The 16,814-nt window shown below is 36.8% G+C and overlaps 1 protein-coding gene across 2 annotated transcripts in view; it reads left to right on the top strand.

Moving 5' to 3' along the window:
- The window catches only part of LOC134527243 (ribosome quality control complex subunit TCF25), a 361,743-nt gene that overhangs the window by 307,491 nt on the left and 37,438 nt on the right, over positions 1-16,814 (top strand). For both annotated transcript variants that reach the window (XM_063359741.1, XM_063359742.1), the window contains one exon: positions 15,678-15,892. In XM_063359741.1, the coding sequence (XP_063215811.1) occupies positions 15,678-15,892 (215 nt within the window). The remainder of the gene's footprint in view (positions 1-15,677; positions 15,893-16,814) is intronic.

The raw sequence follows: 16,814 nt of genomic DNA, 5'->3' as shown, positions 1-16,814 counted from the left end.
AAGAATATGGCAGAATTCCAGCCAACAGTAGAAATGAGGAATAGGGCAAAACATCTGAAAAAGTGATATTTAAATACTGCCAGTGGTGAATTGTAGGCTTCGTGTGTGTGGTAAATACTGTATTTACTCGTGTATAGCGCACCCTCGTGTATAGCGCGCACCACGATTTTTGCAACAAATTCCAAAGAAAAAAAATTGAAATTTTTTTTCCCATAAGTAAATTTTACTAACATTTTGTGGTACCTGATTATTTAAATTGATGTGTGGTGATGCGTCAGGAAAATACTTAAACTCTGCTATGTAGACGGAAGGGACGAGGAATGGAGGAAGCGAAGAAATTGGACAAGGGGGGGGGGGGGGGGGGGGGGAACTTTTTTTTACTAGCTTCTGAGCTGGCTTTCTGTAAAGGGGGGAGGTCTAAAAATAAACAAGAGACCATGATGTGCGAGCTTGCGCGCGCGCGCGCGCACGTGTGTGTGTGTGTGTGTGTGCGCTGTGAGCATGTGTGCGTGTGCGAGAGACCAGGTTGTGAGTCTGTGTGTGAAAGAGAGGCCTTGTTGCTTGTGCGTATGTGTGGGGCCTGGCCAGAAACATCACCCGTAACCCAGCAGTTAACGACTTCCACTCCTCCTCCTCCCCCCCACACTTTTTTTTTCCCGTGTATAGAGCGCATCCTTATTTTTTTCCTTTACTTGAGGGGAAAAAAGGGTGCGCTATACACGAGTATATACGGTACTTGTATAAAGTGTTAAAAATTGAATTGTTTTGATTGAAGTATAGTTACTATAAAGGTAATTTCTACACTTTATAGAAATCGGTTTATTTATTTTATTCACGCTTAACATTTTCATCAGTTTAATTATGGTTCGCTTATTCTATGCAATTGTGTGTGATTTGAATAGTATTTTGCTTTGTCTATGATTATGATTTTATCTTTGGTCATAAACTTAAAATTATTTTTAATTCATTTTCTCTGCATTTGTAAAGAAAAGGTTTTTTTTTTTATTACTTAATTTCTGGACAAACAGTTCATGTTTTGTCAAAATTTAGAGAATAGCGTTGTTATTAACAAGACAAAAAAAAAGGTTCTTTTAGAATGTTCGGCAGTAAGCATGTTTTAAGTTAGATTCTACAAATAGCTACTACGAGAAATATGACGATATAAAATAATTCAAGCTGGATTGCTGAAAATTGGAGAAGATTTATAGATATTTGTAAGGAATTAAGTGGATTTAGATAAAATTATTTACGAAGAATTACCAGATACTTTCAACGAGACCTGAACCATTATCTGCTGATATCGACGTGTATAAAATAACTTACCATGAATATATAATTTTGAGGATAATATCAAATTGACCTGCTAAAGAATAATCGACAAATTCAATGAAGATTTGATGCCCGAGTCTACTTCTGTACTTCTGTCCTGCTCAACCACGACTGACTGAAGGAAGGTGTGGAAGAACGTTTCAACTCGACGATGAAGTATCCAGAGAAGGACGATCCGTGAGCCAGTTCGACGACCAGCCCCAGGAGACCGTTCGAGAGGAGTGCCTGGAGGACTGCTTCTACCAGTACCTATAGTGATGGATGTCGCTGTCCGTTGATCGCGCTGTGCAGTGGTCACCGAGGCTTGCCTATTTTCCCTGGTGTGGTTTGCTGAAACCGAGGTTGGTTTGTCCCAGTCCCGTCCCGTCGCTGTATAAACTTTCGTCGTTACGTTCAAGAGTTCTATCCACGTTAATAAACAATTATTCATTCAAAGAGACTTAAAGCATTGAAAGTTTAAACAAAAATTGTAACAACTATTCTTCATACATATTAACTTGGCTAATTTAATTATTGTATATTTTACCGGGATCCCAGTATTACATAGTTTTAGACGTAGTACATGATTGGAATTCATTTTGGAGTTAGAAACTATTGATTAAGATGTTTACTCTGGTGTAGTATGTTTTCACTGAAACCCAGAGGTTTGCTCACCGACTGATTACTAAACGGCACACACTCATAATACATACATAATTTATTTTAGCTTGTTGTAACTTTCAACTTGAACTAAACGTTAAAGTAGAGATAATATTAATTTATTTTAATCTGAAGTAATTGATTTACATCTTTGCATAAATATTAATTTTTGCAACTTGATTACAACTTTGCACTTGGATTGATGAGGAACTAAAACCCCTGTAAGAGTTCCAATCATCTGAGATTAGCAAATAATTTTAATTATACTATAGTGTGATTTATTAATTCTGTGGATCAAATATGTTATATGAATGTTATGTCAATGATACAGAAACACTTAGATAATACACTACCATTTGTCACAGATACTACATACTTTTATTTACCACAGATAAAATAGTTACACTAAGAAGTATTTTCAGTTTGGATTCGAGTAAGGTTAATTTACATTATTCAATTCATTCATTCTGGCAGGACACCACAGATGTTAGGAAATATACAATAAATAATTAATAATTTCCGTTTGACACAATCTGGGTTCCGCCCATTACGTACATTATGATCAAGTAATTTTCATAAAAATTGCATATTTTTTTGTATTTTTTAACGTACAGGATTTTACACGATATTTTATATTCAAAACAAGGATATTACAGGGTATTTCACATTTCAATCAAGGTTATTGTTTTCAAAGTGGTGGCAGCCCTGCGGCAGACATTCTAGGTCACATTCTTCACAGCTGTCACACTGCAGCTTCGCTGTTTACAAACGCGTGCTCCCACGCACTGTCCTATCCTCATTTGCAAAGTACCCAGTGGTTTTACACGTGTGTTGGCTGCAAGTATTGTAATGAATCGTAAAAAGTTGCTTTCTTTCACAATTGTGGAAAAATTAAAAATACGTAATCAGTGAAACGGAAAAAATCGGTAACCGTGCTGCTGGGCGAATATATGATTTTGACGAATCATGTGTGAGGGATTGGAGGAAAAGTAAATACAAACTGCTTTCGGCCAGTGGCGATAGACGTGCGTTCTGTGGTGCGGTAGCAAAGTTTCCGGAGATAGAGGAAAAACTCAACGACTACACACAGGACAGACGGCAATTCGGGTACGCTGTAAGCACGGAAATGTGGTCGCTAAAGGCGCTGCAAATTGCTCGTGAACTTGGCGTGGATGAAGGCTTTAAAGCAAGTAGGAACTGGATGTGCAGGTTCATGGTAAGAAAGGGTTTGTCCATGAGGCGGCGTACTACAATCTGCCAGCGTTTACCGACAAGCTACGATGAGAAATTAATAGCATTTCAGAGGCATGTGTTAAAGCTGCGGAAGCTGTAGAATATGCCACATTTAGGCACAAGGTTTTTTTATTATGCGTGGCTAGGACTCGCGTGCTTTATCATTTATTTGTTTGAACGAGGTCATTGCCCAGCGCACGATAATGGACGCGGAAGATTGTAACTGTAAACAGCTGGGAGCTGGGCAAGGTCACGCGCACACACGGCGTGTTGTTCTCGATCGCGCGCGGCGATGCCACGTTCTACTCGCGCGATGTTGCCACATTGCAGTTGCCTGCCTTCTGTACACTTTTAACACAAATGCCGAGGCTGTAATAAGTAGCATAGTACTTTTTTTGGTAATTCTTTACGATTTGTTACTGTTTGAAAGGAAATGAAATCACGGCTAAATTATTTTTTTTTCCATGCAGATTTGCAATAAAAACATTTTTTCCCTCCATGGCATTCTAAAAATAAATGTATATAATATATTGAAGGGTTTGTAGACAGACTTTTGTGCGGAGTTTTTTTGACACTTGAAATGTGTTCGGAGGTGTTTGGAGATAAATATACCAAAAGTCCTGGAATCTGTACAGGCTGTTCCAAAATGTGTGCATATATTTGGTTTTTCACGTATATCTCGGCAATGGTTTGTCCTAGCGAAAAATATCCAAGCACAAAATTAAATTAAACACAATTTTGCATAAAATAGTTCTTATACATGTTTTTGATTTTTCTAGCCGTTTTCTCGTTACGAGCCGCTGAAAATCATAATTTTTCCCAAAAATCATTTTTACTCCACGTTTTCGGACATATAATGTGTTACATCTTCTAAATTATTTTACTAAGGACAAAAGTGCTTAGGAACATAGTTCGAGAGAATTAAAATATCTTTAAAATTGAGTTTAAAAAACGAAATGTGCCCACTGCATCACAAGTTACAACTGTTTCAAAAAATTCCTTATAACATTGCATGCACATTATTATTTTTTTTTTCTGTTGCTAGTAAACAAATTGTAATACTGAAAACCCATAACATTATTTTCTTATTTACAGATTGATCGAAGAGTGAGAAACATGTCCCATTCCGAAGAGAAATATGTAGTTGGCTAAGTTGGAGTTGGCCTGGATAAACCTTCAGTGTTCTCACAGTATCCATTAAGAGGAAGTGTCCAACTGACATTATGTCTGAAAAGTGTGTTATATGTGATCAACAAATTGACGATTCTGGTGGCGATGTAACGCGAGTGTCTGAGAATGGACTTCTGTCACTTTCAAAAGCCAGCAAAGAAAGAAGTGACAGTAAGGAACATTGTTTTGTTGGTATTAAATCCAGGGCTAGATTTTAAGGAATATTTTAACCTGCCCAACGGACAGGTGTAATCGAAAATTTACCTGTCCGCCATCCAATTTGCCTGTCCACAGTTTTACCCAAATAAAAAAAATTTCAAAGTCGCTGAAAAAGTGAGAAAAAAGGATTTTTGCTATATTTTGCACATATTTTTATCACACACTTAACATCCTTATTTAATCATAATTTTCAGACAAGTCTCTGTCTGAGTCACTGCACGAATTACTTTGCTGATTCTGTCTTGAACATCTTCGATAAGGAGGCTGAAAGGGTAGACGTTTTTTCTGAACATTATGATACCAGAGATTTATTGCTGGTGCTGGATCAAACTCACTTTCAGAAGGTGACTGTATTTGAACACGCATGAGGGCAGACAGTGTATCATCATTTAGACAGTTTTGCCAGTCTGTCTTTATAGACTTCAGTCTTTACAGACTTGAGCAGCCCGTAACAAAAACTGGTCCAGATGATTTTGAATGCGTTTCGCAGACTTTGCAAAACATTTGTTTTGTTTCTGTGTCGTAACGAAGCCAAAGAAACTCGGAACACCAAGACGTTAAAAAGGTACGGGACCGGGCGATTTTGTCATGTTTAACATTATATTCTGACTTGTCCTCGTCCGTTTTTCTTATCTTTTCTGGTGGTTTTGAAGCACCAGTAATGAATTTCCACATTGTGTAACGCAGTTAATTAAATACTTAAACAATCGCCGTGACAAGATAAACTGTAAAAGATTACCATGTCCTCTGTAAACAAGTAATGTTTATTTTTTGATGCAACAGTTGACAGGCGAATTTTCAAGCAGTCGCAGTCACTGTGGCCACTGTCAGCTGCATCTGGAGTACGCCGTGAAATGTTAACCACGCGAAAACGCTTTTCTGTTAACAAACTATGTTAAAGTAGAGCAAGGAATTAGTAAAGTCGCGATTTATAAAGACAATAAATTTAAAAAAATTATATTTTGAAAGTATACAACGGTAAATTACATAATTGTTGGCTGCACTGCAACGAAATTAATATTAAAACATGGCAACAAAAACAACCATCATCGGTGTGAGACGTTTTTCATCTCTAGCATTCGAATACGACTATGTTACGTGAATCATGACGTGAACGTAAAATTTTAAGAATTATGATTCAGAAGATTTCAGTACGGTTTGTACATAACCTACTTTTTTTTTCCCGCGGTATACAATAGCCAGAGTCGTCCGTCACAAATGAGCAGCCATTATTGTTTATTTATAGATATTGTCAAAGACGTTTTATTTGCGGTCGTGCATAAATGTTATTAATCACCTCTGCTGCATTAGTGCGAGCGAACAACCTCGGCATCACAAGTTGCACCTGTCCACCGGACAGTTGCCTTTTTTATTTTGCCTGTCCGGACAATATTTTGCCTGTCCCGGGCAGGCGGACAGGCGCTAAAATCGAGCCCTGATTAAATCCCTTATCGTTCACACCTTGTGTAGGAGAAAATATACCAGGACCGATAGTATTAAAGCTGATTTGAAAAGGCAGGCATTAGTCTCAACATCACAATCTACGGAGGACAGAAATACAACTATAGGTTTAAGATCTTTGCATAATTTTGGTTTTAAGACCAAGTGCTTTCTATGTACATCAATTGACGATGACTTTAAGAAAAAAGAGGTGAAAAAACCATTGAGTAAACGCAGAAAATGGTGGCCAGTTCGAACTTTTAATATGCAGAAAGCATGTTTGGAAGCGGGTTTAGCAAGAAAAGATGAGTGGGGGAATGAAGTTGTTGGTCATATATCATCAATTACTGATGTAGTGGCAGAAGAAGCAGTTTATCATGACGACTGTCGTAAAAACTTTTGTAGGCTAGTAAAAACCTCAAAAGATGAGAGGACCGACCATGTAACCACTGCAATGGAGCAAATTTATTCTTTCATGGAAGACAACTATGACAGCCAATTCACCCTACCAGAAATACGAGCTGCAGTTACTGGCCAGTGCCTGATGATAAGACAATCAAGAAGAAACTCGTAGAAAAATTTAGAGTTTGTGTAACTATCACAGAAGGGTTTAATCGATACCACCTCAATTATCTGTTTCACTGACACTGCCCATAAAATACTGAGTGACTCTTGGTATGAAAAGAAAGCAAACAATATGCAAGCTGAGCGGCTCAGGATTGTTACAACTGCAGCAGAAATAATAAGGCAGGATATGCAGCGACATGTGTATAACTCCAATACGTACCCACCAGCTGACAACTTTCTTCAGGATAAAGAAACCTCGATACCTTCAACCTTGTTGACATTTTTGAGAGAAGTAATGATAAACAGAAGAAAGACAGTTGAACATATTGAAAATAAATGTCTTGCCATTTCACACGCTATCGTTGCAGTTGTTCGTCCTCGGAGCTTTATGTCCTCAATAATGACTAGCCTTGCTTTGCTGATCTACAGAAAATTTGCATCAAAAAGTTTGGTTAACCTAATTTCGAGTTTAGGATTTTGTTCCACTTACCATGATGCTCAAAATTTGGAAATTTCTGCAATGGTTCATTCTCAACCAAGTTTCAAAGCAGGGTCGTTCACTCAGTTCGTGTTTGATAATGCTGACTTTAATGTATGTACCCTCAATGGAATGAACACATTTCACTCTATGGGTGGCATTAAATGCATAACTCCAGCAAGTTCTGCCAACAAAGGATATGAAATACCCAAGTTAACAAAAATGCCAAGTTCCAAAGAAATTGGGCTCCAGGGAGTTGTCCCAGTTAAAACATTTCATGCAGAAGGAAAGGGGTTACAGAATATAACTGTCGGAGATCTGTCAGTGCCCGAAGAAGCATCACGTCCAACACCACACGATGCCTTGTGGTTGTACGCAAAATGGAAAGATAATCCCAATGTACCCGAGTGGAAGGGTTATATGCATTTAATAACAAAAGGCATGTACAGCAAGAAGACTAAAGTCGTCCCTTTACCTTTCATTAATGCACCGCCTTCTGACTATGACACAGTATACACAGCTTTAAATTATGCTGTTATGTTGTGTGACGAAATGAAGCAGGACTGTCCGATCATAACATTTGACCAACCCCTATATTTGAAAAGCAGAGAAATAGTTGCTGCTTCTTCAACTGATTCAACACTGTCTAAGTGTGTAGTGAGACTTGGTGGGTTCCACCTATTAATGTCATTTTTGGGTTGTATAGGCTACTTAATGGGTGGAAGTGGCCTGAAAGAGTTCCTAAGCACTGTTTATGCTCCTACATCAGTTGATCACATGTTACAAGGACATGCCTTTGCCTAAGCAGTCCGAGGCCACATACTTGTTCAAACTGCCTTGTCAAAAATCATATTTGGTAAAATGCCCTTTAATGACAGTGAACAGAAGTTTCTTGATGAAATGTTAATCAATTTCCTCGATGAATCGCCCTCACTGAAATCACTGGACGAAAATTCACATGTAACAGCTCTGGCTAACCTAATGGGAGAACAAATATCAAAGTTGGCCTTGCATGGACCAACAGCTACACTCTGGATTCAATATTTTAATATGGTGTGTTTAATGAAAGAGTATATTTACGCAGAACGCTCTGGGAATTGGGAATCTCACCTCGATTGTGTGAAAAAAATGACACCATATTTCCATGCTAGTGGCCATTTCCCATATGCTAAATCTTGTCACTTGTACGTGCAAGATATGTTGGATCTACCATCAAAACTAACACCAGAGGAATATTGCCTATTTACAACAGAAGGTTACTTTACAAAGCGAAGTTCCAATGTTTTTTGGACAGGCATTTGGTCAGATATTGTAATGTTGCAAGACCCCTGCCCTCCTAGCTAAATATTTTTCTTTTAAACTATTTTTATGCATGTAAATATTTCTGAAAAAGTCTTTCTAATGATATTTTTACCGTTTTTATGTATTTAAGGCTTGATATTGCACGTGCTATGTGTTTTAAGGATGTCCCTGGTATTTAAACAGACATTTTAAATCATTACTAATTTTTATGTAATTATTCACAAATAAGTCGCTGTACTAGACTTTTGCCTGTTTTGGCCTACTTTTTCAGGTTTTTCTAAATAAGTTGAATTTTGTAAAGTAATTTGTATTATGATTGCAGTTCTTAATTTTCATTAACGTGTTGCATAATAATTACAGGACACGGGACTGTGTCTGGGGTAATGTGTAGAAAGAGAGAGGCATAAGAGGCCTGTAAGTGTGAGTGAGAAAGAACCAGTGATTCCCCGCCAACAGAGATAAAAGCTGGGATTCCCCATTGGTGTGGGAACTGAGTGATAACTGCTGTATCACGGTGTGGAAGAGAGAACGAGAATGGGAAGTCCCTGTTTCTATGTACGAAAATCGTTTTCATTGTATCTTTGCTGTGTTCTTTTTGACTTGTATCTGTAAGTTTGAATGAAGCGTGCGTGTGATTGGTCGGTGAGGTCATGTGACTTCTCCTCCCTGCATGGAGGAGACGGTGACATGAGTTCACCAGTCGTCCGTCGAACGCTGCACAAGTAGGTCGCGTTCGGTGGCAATTATGTAGAAATTGTTGAAGAGAGAATTTAACGTCGGTAGCTAGAGCCATGCCGTTTAATAATCATTTATTTTGAAACTTTTTGGATATATTAAATTAGAAATTGCTGCTACCAACGTTGGCGTTTGGCTCGTGGCGAAGTTCATTTTCGCTGGGTGCGGCCACGTTTGAGGCCGCACTGACTTCGTGTACTTACAGTAAAATGTTACTGAAGGACATTATTTTTCATTAATTCTCATCGCGCAAGCTGCGAGCAGTTTTCGACAGGCGGATGTACGAGTGGAACGAGTGAGAAACATATTGAAAAGTGTTTGGATTTGTCAGTGCAGCATTCTACTGTGAAAAAATAAAAACAAAAACTAAATTTTGCGCAACATCTTTATTTTTGTATGTAATGAACCGTTATAATATGACCATTGAAACAACATTGATGCGAGGATTCAAAAGCAGGGGTGGATTAACACGAGGAAGGGGTATCACTGATAGTGTCCTTAGCAAGTTGATACTGGGAACTCCGGCAACCCACGACATTTGTACTTCATTGGAAGAATTCTCTGGTGTATTGTTTGCCACAATTGAACAACATAAAGAGTGTGGAACTTACCGCAAAACACAGGATGCAGCTGACATACAGAAATTATCACAATGGTTTGAAAATCATGACCCATTTTGTGTAACTGAAAACATAATGTCAATAGCAACCGGAGTTGTGGAAGATGATACCATCACTTGCTACAAAGCTGTTGCAGTGGGAAAAGCAGCAGTGGAGAAGATCGTAGGTACCCCTTTTTCAGAGGTTAAATTAACACGTAAAGATTGTGCGCTACCTCTCTCCACTGTGACAACATCTATTCAAATTCGAGGCAACCCAGTTCTCATTGATCCTTTGTTAATTTTTCAAAGAATATGTATAAGCAAACAAACCGATGAAGACCTGAAGCAATATTTACAGTATGAGTTGGCCCCATTTCCACTAGCCCTATTTGACGAAGCAGGAATGAGGAAAACCAAGAAGGCGGTACTGTATAGCATATTAAAACCCATCTTGAATAAAAGCCTTCAAGATTTTGATATTGTCATTGACGGAGGTTTTCTTCTTCACAGAGTTTTTTGGTCAAGGGGTTCCACGATTTCAACTATTTGCGAAGCTTATGTCAACTACATCTTCAGACACTATAAAGGAAAGAGTTGTACAGTTGTGTTCGATGAATATGACTCCTCTAAGACTACCATTAAAACAGCCGAACACAGGCGGCGGTATCGAATCAAGAAGTCAGTTGATATAAACTTCAGTGAAAAGACAGAAATCACTATCGAACAAGGACATTTCCTCTCAAACGATCACAACAAATCCCAACTCATTGCAATACTATCAGCGACATTACAAGCCAATGGGATAGGATTTCGTCAGGCTCCAGATGATGCGGACACATTGACACATTGATTATTTCTACAGCAATAGAAATATAGAAATATCAAAAACATCATTAAATGTTGTGGTTGTTGGCGAAGATGTTGACCTCCTTATACTCTTAATGGCTATAACACCAGAAACTCAAGAAATCATCTTCTTCAAGCCTGGACGGAGGAAAACTGAGGCAAGCACGTACTTATCTAGGGAGCTGCAACAGGTTGGTCTCCCGCACATTCTCTTCCTGCATGCGTTCACAGGATGTGACACATCAGCAGTATTCCAAAAGGGGAAGGTCAGTTTTGTGAAGTTTTACCAAAAAAATACTCACATTCAGAACTATGCTGAGGTGTTTACAAATCCCACGTCCTCTCCAAGCGATATTGAAGAAGCTGGCAGTATGTGTTTTCTAAAATGGTATGGTTCTCAACCAAATGAAACATCTCTCAACTCTTTTCGGTACCACTCTTTTGTAAAGTGTGTAACAAAAATGAAACCAGATATTTCGACCCTCCCGCCAACTGAAGGAGCAGCAAAGAAGCATAGTTTTCGAGTTTATCTCCAAGTTCAAGCCTGGTTGGGTAACAAGCTTCCCCCAACATTTGGGGTGGGGGGGGGGGGGGGACTTGAACTGCCCACAACAGACCTGAGCGCCCCGCCAGCGGTTTTGGCGCTAATATTTTGAAATGTACCAAAGGCTGTGGTGGTGCCAAGTGCAGTTGCAAGAAAGCTGGTATGAACTGCTCCCCCATATGTCACAACTGTCACGGCAGCTGCCTCAACAGTGTTCCGTTCTTTGAGGAAGAGCCTGACAAGTACGACACTTTCCCCAGTGACAGTGATGCAACAGAAGTATTTGAATTACAAGACAACCCAGTGTCTTGTGATGAACCTCTTCCAGGCCCATCCAGGCCCAAAAGATCAAGGATCAATTAGCAGGTTTTAATACACTTACGTTTGCACATAAATTATCATTAATATAATTCTTACTGTTTTATATTACTTTTATTTGTTTAATAACTTCAGCAAAATTTAGTGACTACCTCTTTTATTAGAGAGGAAACAGAACTCCAATACACCCGTAAATTTAAAACTACCTACATAGAATTTTTTTTTCTTTGTGTCAATAATTTAAATTTCTATACATCTGCAATAAATATATGTCGCCACAGGTTACAAACAAATTTTTGGCTAATGTAATCACATTTATAAGGAAAAAACTTTATTTCATTTTACACATATGCCTAATCGATATTTGTGTGAGTTTGAGAACATAGGTATAACTTGTGATGCAGTGGGCACATTTCGTTTTTTAAATTCAATTTTAAAGATATTTTAATTCTCTCGAACTATGTTCCTAAGCACTTTTGTCCTTAGTAAAATAATTTAGAAGATGTAACACATTATATGTCCGAAAACGTGGAGGAAAAATGATTTTTGGGAAAAATTATGATTTTCAGCGGCTTGTAACGAGAAAACAGCTAGAAAATTCAAAAACATGTATAGAAACTATTTTATGCAAAATTGTATTTGATTTAATTTTGTACTTGGATATTTTTCGCTAGGACAAACCATTGCCAAGATTTACGTGAAAAACCAAATATATGCACACATTTTGGAACAGCCTGTAGTTAGCTCCTCTTACAGATTCCAGGACTTTTGGTATATTTATCTCCAAACACCTCTGAACACATTCCCAGTGTCAAAAAAACTCCGCACGGAAGTCTGTCTACAAGCTATTTTTGAGCCTTCGTTGACTGGACTATACGATTTGTTACTGTTTGAAAGGAAAAGAAATCACGACTAAATTATTTAATTTTTTTTCCATGCAGATTTGCAATAAAAACATTTTTTCCCATGCAGATTTGCAATAAAAACATTTTTTCCCACCATGGCATTCTAAAAATAAGGGTGCGGGTCTTACCCGGGGGTGGGTGGTACGTGGGTTTATACGGTAGTTTAGTATGTAAGATTTGTAACAGAGGTTTATGTTGTATTTCTAGAATGATAGGTATACCCTGTTTAAACTTTTCTGCTCCCCATGCACGAGCTAAAGTCTCTCTTTCTATTTGTGAGTAACGTTTCTCAACCGCGGAAATTATACGGTGTAGGCTAGGCTATCGCTCGCCTTGAATTTCCAGACTGCTGCATGATGCAGCAGCCTAGCCCAATGGAACTTGCACCAACACTAAGAATTACTGGTTGACTTGGATTGAAAAATATTGGAGGAGGTGCTTTTGAAAGCAACATCTTTATTTTATCAAAAGCCATTCTATGTGCACTACCCCAGACAAACTGAGCATCTTTTTTGATAAGTAAAAACAGTAGCTCTCATATTTATGATTTTCCTGAAAGAAACTGCAATTAAAAGTTAACAGCCCCAGAAACTTCTTTAACCTCTTTTGTAGTGGCTGGTTGGGGGAAGAATTCAAGAACTTTCACTCTCTCTGGAATTATGGTAATACCCTCAGATGACAACAAAAACTTCAAATATTTTACCTTTGTCTCTTCAAAAATGCATTTGTCACTTTTGGAAGTATGTTTTCCCATTCTTTCATGGTAGGGGCAAAATGTAAAATATCATCAACAGGAAAAATGCAAGAAATACCCTCAAGGATCTGTGAAATTTTTTGGATAAATATTTAGTTACACACGTAATACCAAACACAGTAACTATTTGAACAAAAATCTTCTAAAGGGAGTAATGATTTCGATAAGAAGAGCTGTGCCAATACAGATTGGCAGAAGCTGATTTTGCTGATATTTAGTTGAATTAGCGTTTTTGCCGATTCACACTACGCTTTTTAATTTTCAGCCGATATTAATGAAAAATGAAAAATTCTGTCCTAACCAAAAAATCCACCATTACCCTTTTCACTTTTCTTACTACTACATACATTGAACTTCTTTTCTTAGCTAAGTGTGCCATACATATCAAACTTAAACATCCTGTGTTTTATTAATGTTCTTTAGTCACATATATTGTAAATAAATTTATCATCATCATTTATTTACAGCATGTCTGCCACTAAAACCAATGGAATATATCAATTACTCGAACTTCAAAGAAATGTTCTTAATATCGTGACGGAGACATTTTTTAACTAAATTAAGTAAAGTTTTTAAAATTGAATTAAATAAAAAAACACAATATTATAGGACTTCACATAACATAAATTACTTTAACAGTTTCCCGTTTAAAGTGACCACTTGAAACACATTTTCTTATAAACTTTTGGTACCGTGAATTTTCGTGGCTGCACATGTTTAGTTGGTATTGAAATTCCTATTCTTGAATTGTAAACATTAAGATAGTGTTTTTGATAAAAATCTAGGAGTTTTGTAATTGGTGCTAGTTTAGTTAAATGTTTTCCATAATGAGCCAATGTATGGCTATGTAAATTGTGTTGAATTGTTTATTGTAAAATGTTTAATGACAGCCAACTTTAGGCAAGCTCTCACTTGTTTTCGTATCTAGGTATATTACTGCTGGTTTAAAAAAAGAAATCCCATTCAGTTTTTCTTAGGTTATCTTTCGTTTTAATTAACTTTTATTTACGCATACTAAAATATTCGTGCATTTGAATTGCATCATTTTCTTGGAATGAGACTTTTGGGTAATTTAGTAAATTTATAAAAAAAATTTAACCAAAATGTGTTTTTTCCGTTTTGGTTCAGAATCTGTGAATCGACAACAGTGTATCATCATATCGGAAAAATTATTTGAATCGGTACAGCTCTAGTGGTAATTGAAACATTCAAATACACTTTGTTTTGTTTTTTTGTTTTTTTTTGGGGGGGGGGGGGGGGGGGGGTTGAAGTAATAGATGTTGCAAATGTCGTAAGTTTTGATTGAAATTGTGCCCAAAATCCCTTTGTGCGATTGCCCATGATAAACAGAAGAATGTCTATCTGCTCTTATTCTGACTTTTTACCATGTCCGGTAACATATACTAACGGTAAACCCTTTCCTTGTGTTGCACTGTGATTCGTTTCCATGATAATTGTCTCTTTAACTCCCGGTTGCTAAAAGATGAGAGAAACTTTTTTTTTAGAGCGTGAAGACTCGCCCAAAAGCGTTTCCAACATGTACTGTTAATTGAGTTGGGAAATAAAGTTAATAAACTTAACCATAGTTTAGTCAGTCAGGCACCATCTTGCTGCTGCCTCCCACAACGTCAATTTATGGTACTGATGCAGCTTATATTTTAATTTCTTTGACTATATTGTTCAAATTCAGGACAGCTTTGTTTTTGTTTATGTTCATAAAATACCTTATTAAAAATTTTAAATCTAGCTTACTGTGTGACATTATGTAAAAAAATACCTAAGTATTATTATTTTTAATGTGGGTAAAATCATTGTACCATAAAATGGCAGAAGAAAAGGTAAGAATCCTATGTAATGATAAGGATCAGATCACACTATAGAGCCAAAATACTTCAAATATATTGGTCAAAACATCTAGGATGTGTAATATATTTCATTAAAACGTAAAATTGTAAAATAAATTAAAATTGGTATTTATTATTGTGTTACTTACTGTCACGGTGCTTATGTATACGTAAGTTCTTGACAAAGCTGTGATTTCATAGACACAAGTTTGGTTAGTTCTGGGAATGATGAATTTTAATATGTTAATATGAAGATAATAATTATAATACAGTAAGTCCCTGATAAGAAGATTCTCAAGGATCATATAAATATAGACTTTAACAGGAAACATTTATTAAAAGGATAAAACTGTATGTATTAATGGCATCGGTCACATACTAAATTTTTCTTAGTAGGATTATCCAAATAGGGTTTTTCTGTAGATAGTGGAATTCGAATTGGTTATACAGTTTTTATCATTTTTAATTTTGTAGTTTTAATAAAATTTTTTAAGTTTTAGTTTTGTAGTCTGAAATTTTATCTAACCTTTTTTTTTTTAATTCTAAGTTTTGGAGTCTATAATCAAAACGTTTCAGTGGAAAATTGAATTTGATTGTCATAATGTTTTAATATTATTATTATTATTATTATTATTATTATTATTATTATTATTATTATTATTATTATTATTATTATTATTATAAGAAATGTTTTCTCTTTAGTTGATTCTGCCAGTTGCAAGCAGACTGATATTGGAGCTGTGTGTTTTGCAGGTAGTGCAGGGTGGGGTGCTGGGCTTCGACCCTCTGCCGCCACTCGACTCGAAGGACCTGTACAGTCGTGTGGAGCGTCCCCGGCCACAGGACAATGGCGGTGGTACCAACACCAGCACCGTGCTGGCCACCTTCTTCCGCTCTCTCATGCCCACTTTCACCGTGGAGCAGCACGGCCAACGCGAATACGACATGGTCATCCAGCCCGGCCACGGGTGAGTAAGCCACATTCACACCTAATGCAACTAGATGCTAGTTTGGAACATTCATTATTTTTTTTAGTAAATATGGAGTAATGTGATTGGTTTTAGCTGTATGAGGCTCAAAAATTGAGTTCGTTCTACTCATTGACAAGACTCAACAAATTTTGTTACAAAGCTTAATACATATTGGCATTTGCAATGAGCATAATATAACGTACCACTTTTTTGCAAACATTAAACCCGAGGCCACGCAGAAAGTTATGCTATGTTTGTGATGTTCGCTATGTTTGATACGCCAGGTGGCCAGACAGGATATTCTAGTTCGCGATGTCGGAGAGATGCATACCATGGGATTCAAGTGTAGTTTTCTTCAATGATAATATTCTGCTGGCTCTCACAGTATGTAAACATTAAAAAAAAAATGGCTTCATGAAGTTAATCTAAAAAGTAGAGGTGGGACGATACCACACTTTCGATACTCGATTCTGTATTGTTTTTTCAGTTCGATACTTTCGATACTCCAGGGAAAAATATTTTCCCATTAAGTAACAATTATTACAAATAACATAAACTAGTTTTAAACTATATAAATTCAATCTATCATACCAGCATTATGTCAGATTAAACTTAAATACATAATGTGTAAATAATTGCATTATATTAATGAAAGATATGAATTCATCATTATATATACATATAATAAAACCACCAGAAATGTAAAATACAGTCCATAATCAAGTAAAGCTGACATGAGAAACAGTGGCCTTACAAAATGTTTGAAGTCTTTTCTTGGAGGTGGGGAAAAGTCACCAAGCCTAAATTAGAAATAAAAAAATTAGGCTATTGTAAATAGAAAATCAGAAATTTTTGCTTGTTTGTTTCATTTTACAAACAACTTTATGCAACAGAACGATTTTCAATAAAATTTTAACTT

This window comes from Bacillus rossius, chromosome 1 (assembly GCF_032445375.1).
Source record: "Bacillus rossius redtenbacheri isolate Brsri chromosome 1, Brsri_v3, whole genome shotgun sequence".
In the NCBI taxonomy this organism is placed as follows: Eukaryota; Metazoa; Arthropoda; class Insecta; order Phasmatodea; family Bacillidae; genus Bacillus; species Bacillus rossius.
This window is presented reverse-complemented; position numbering and strand designations above follow the sequence as displayed.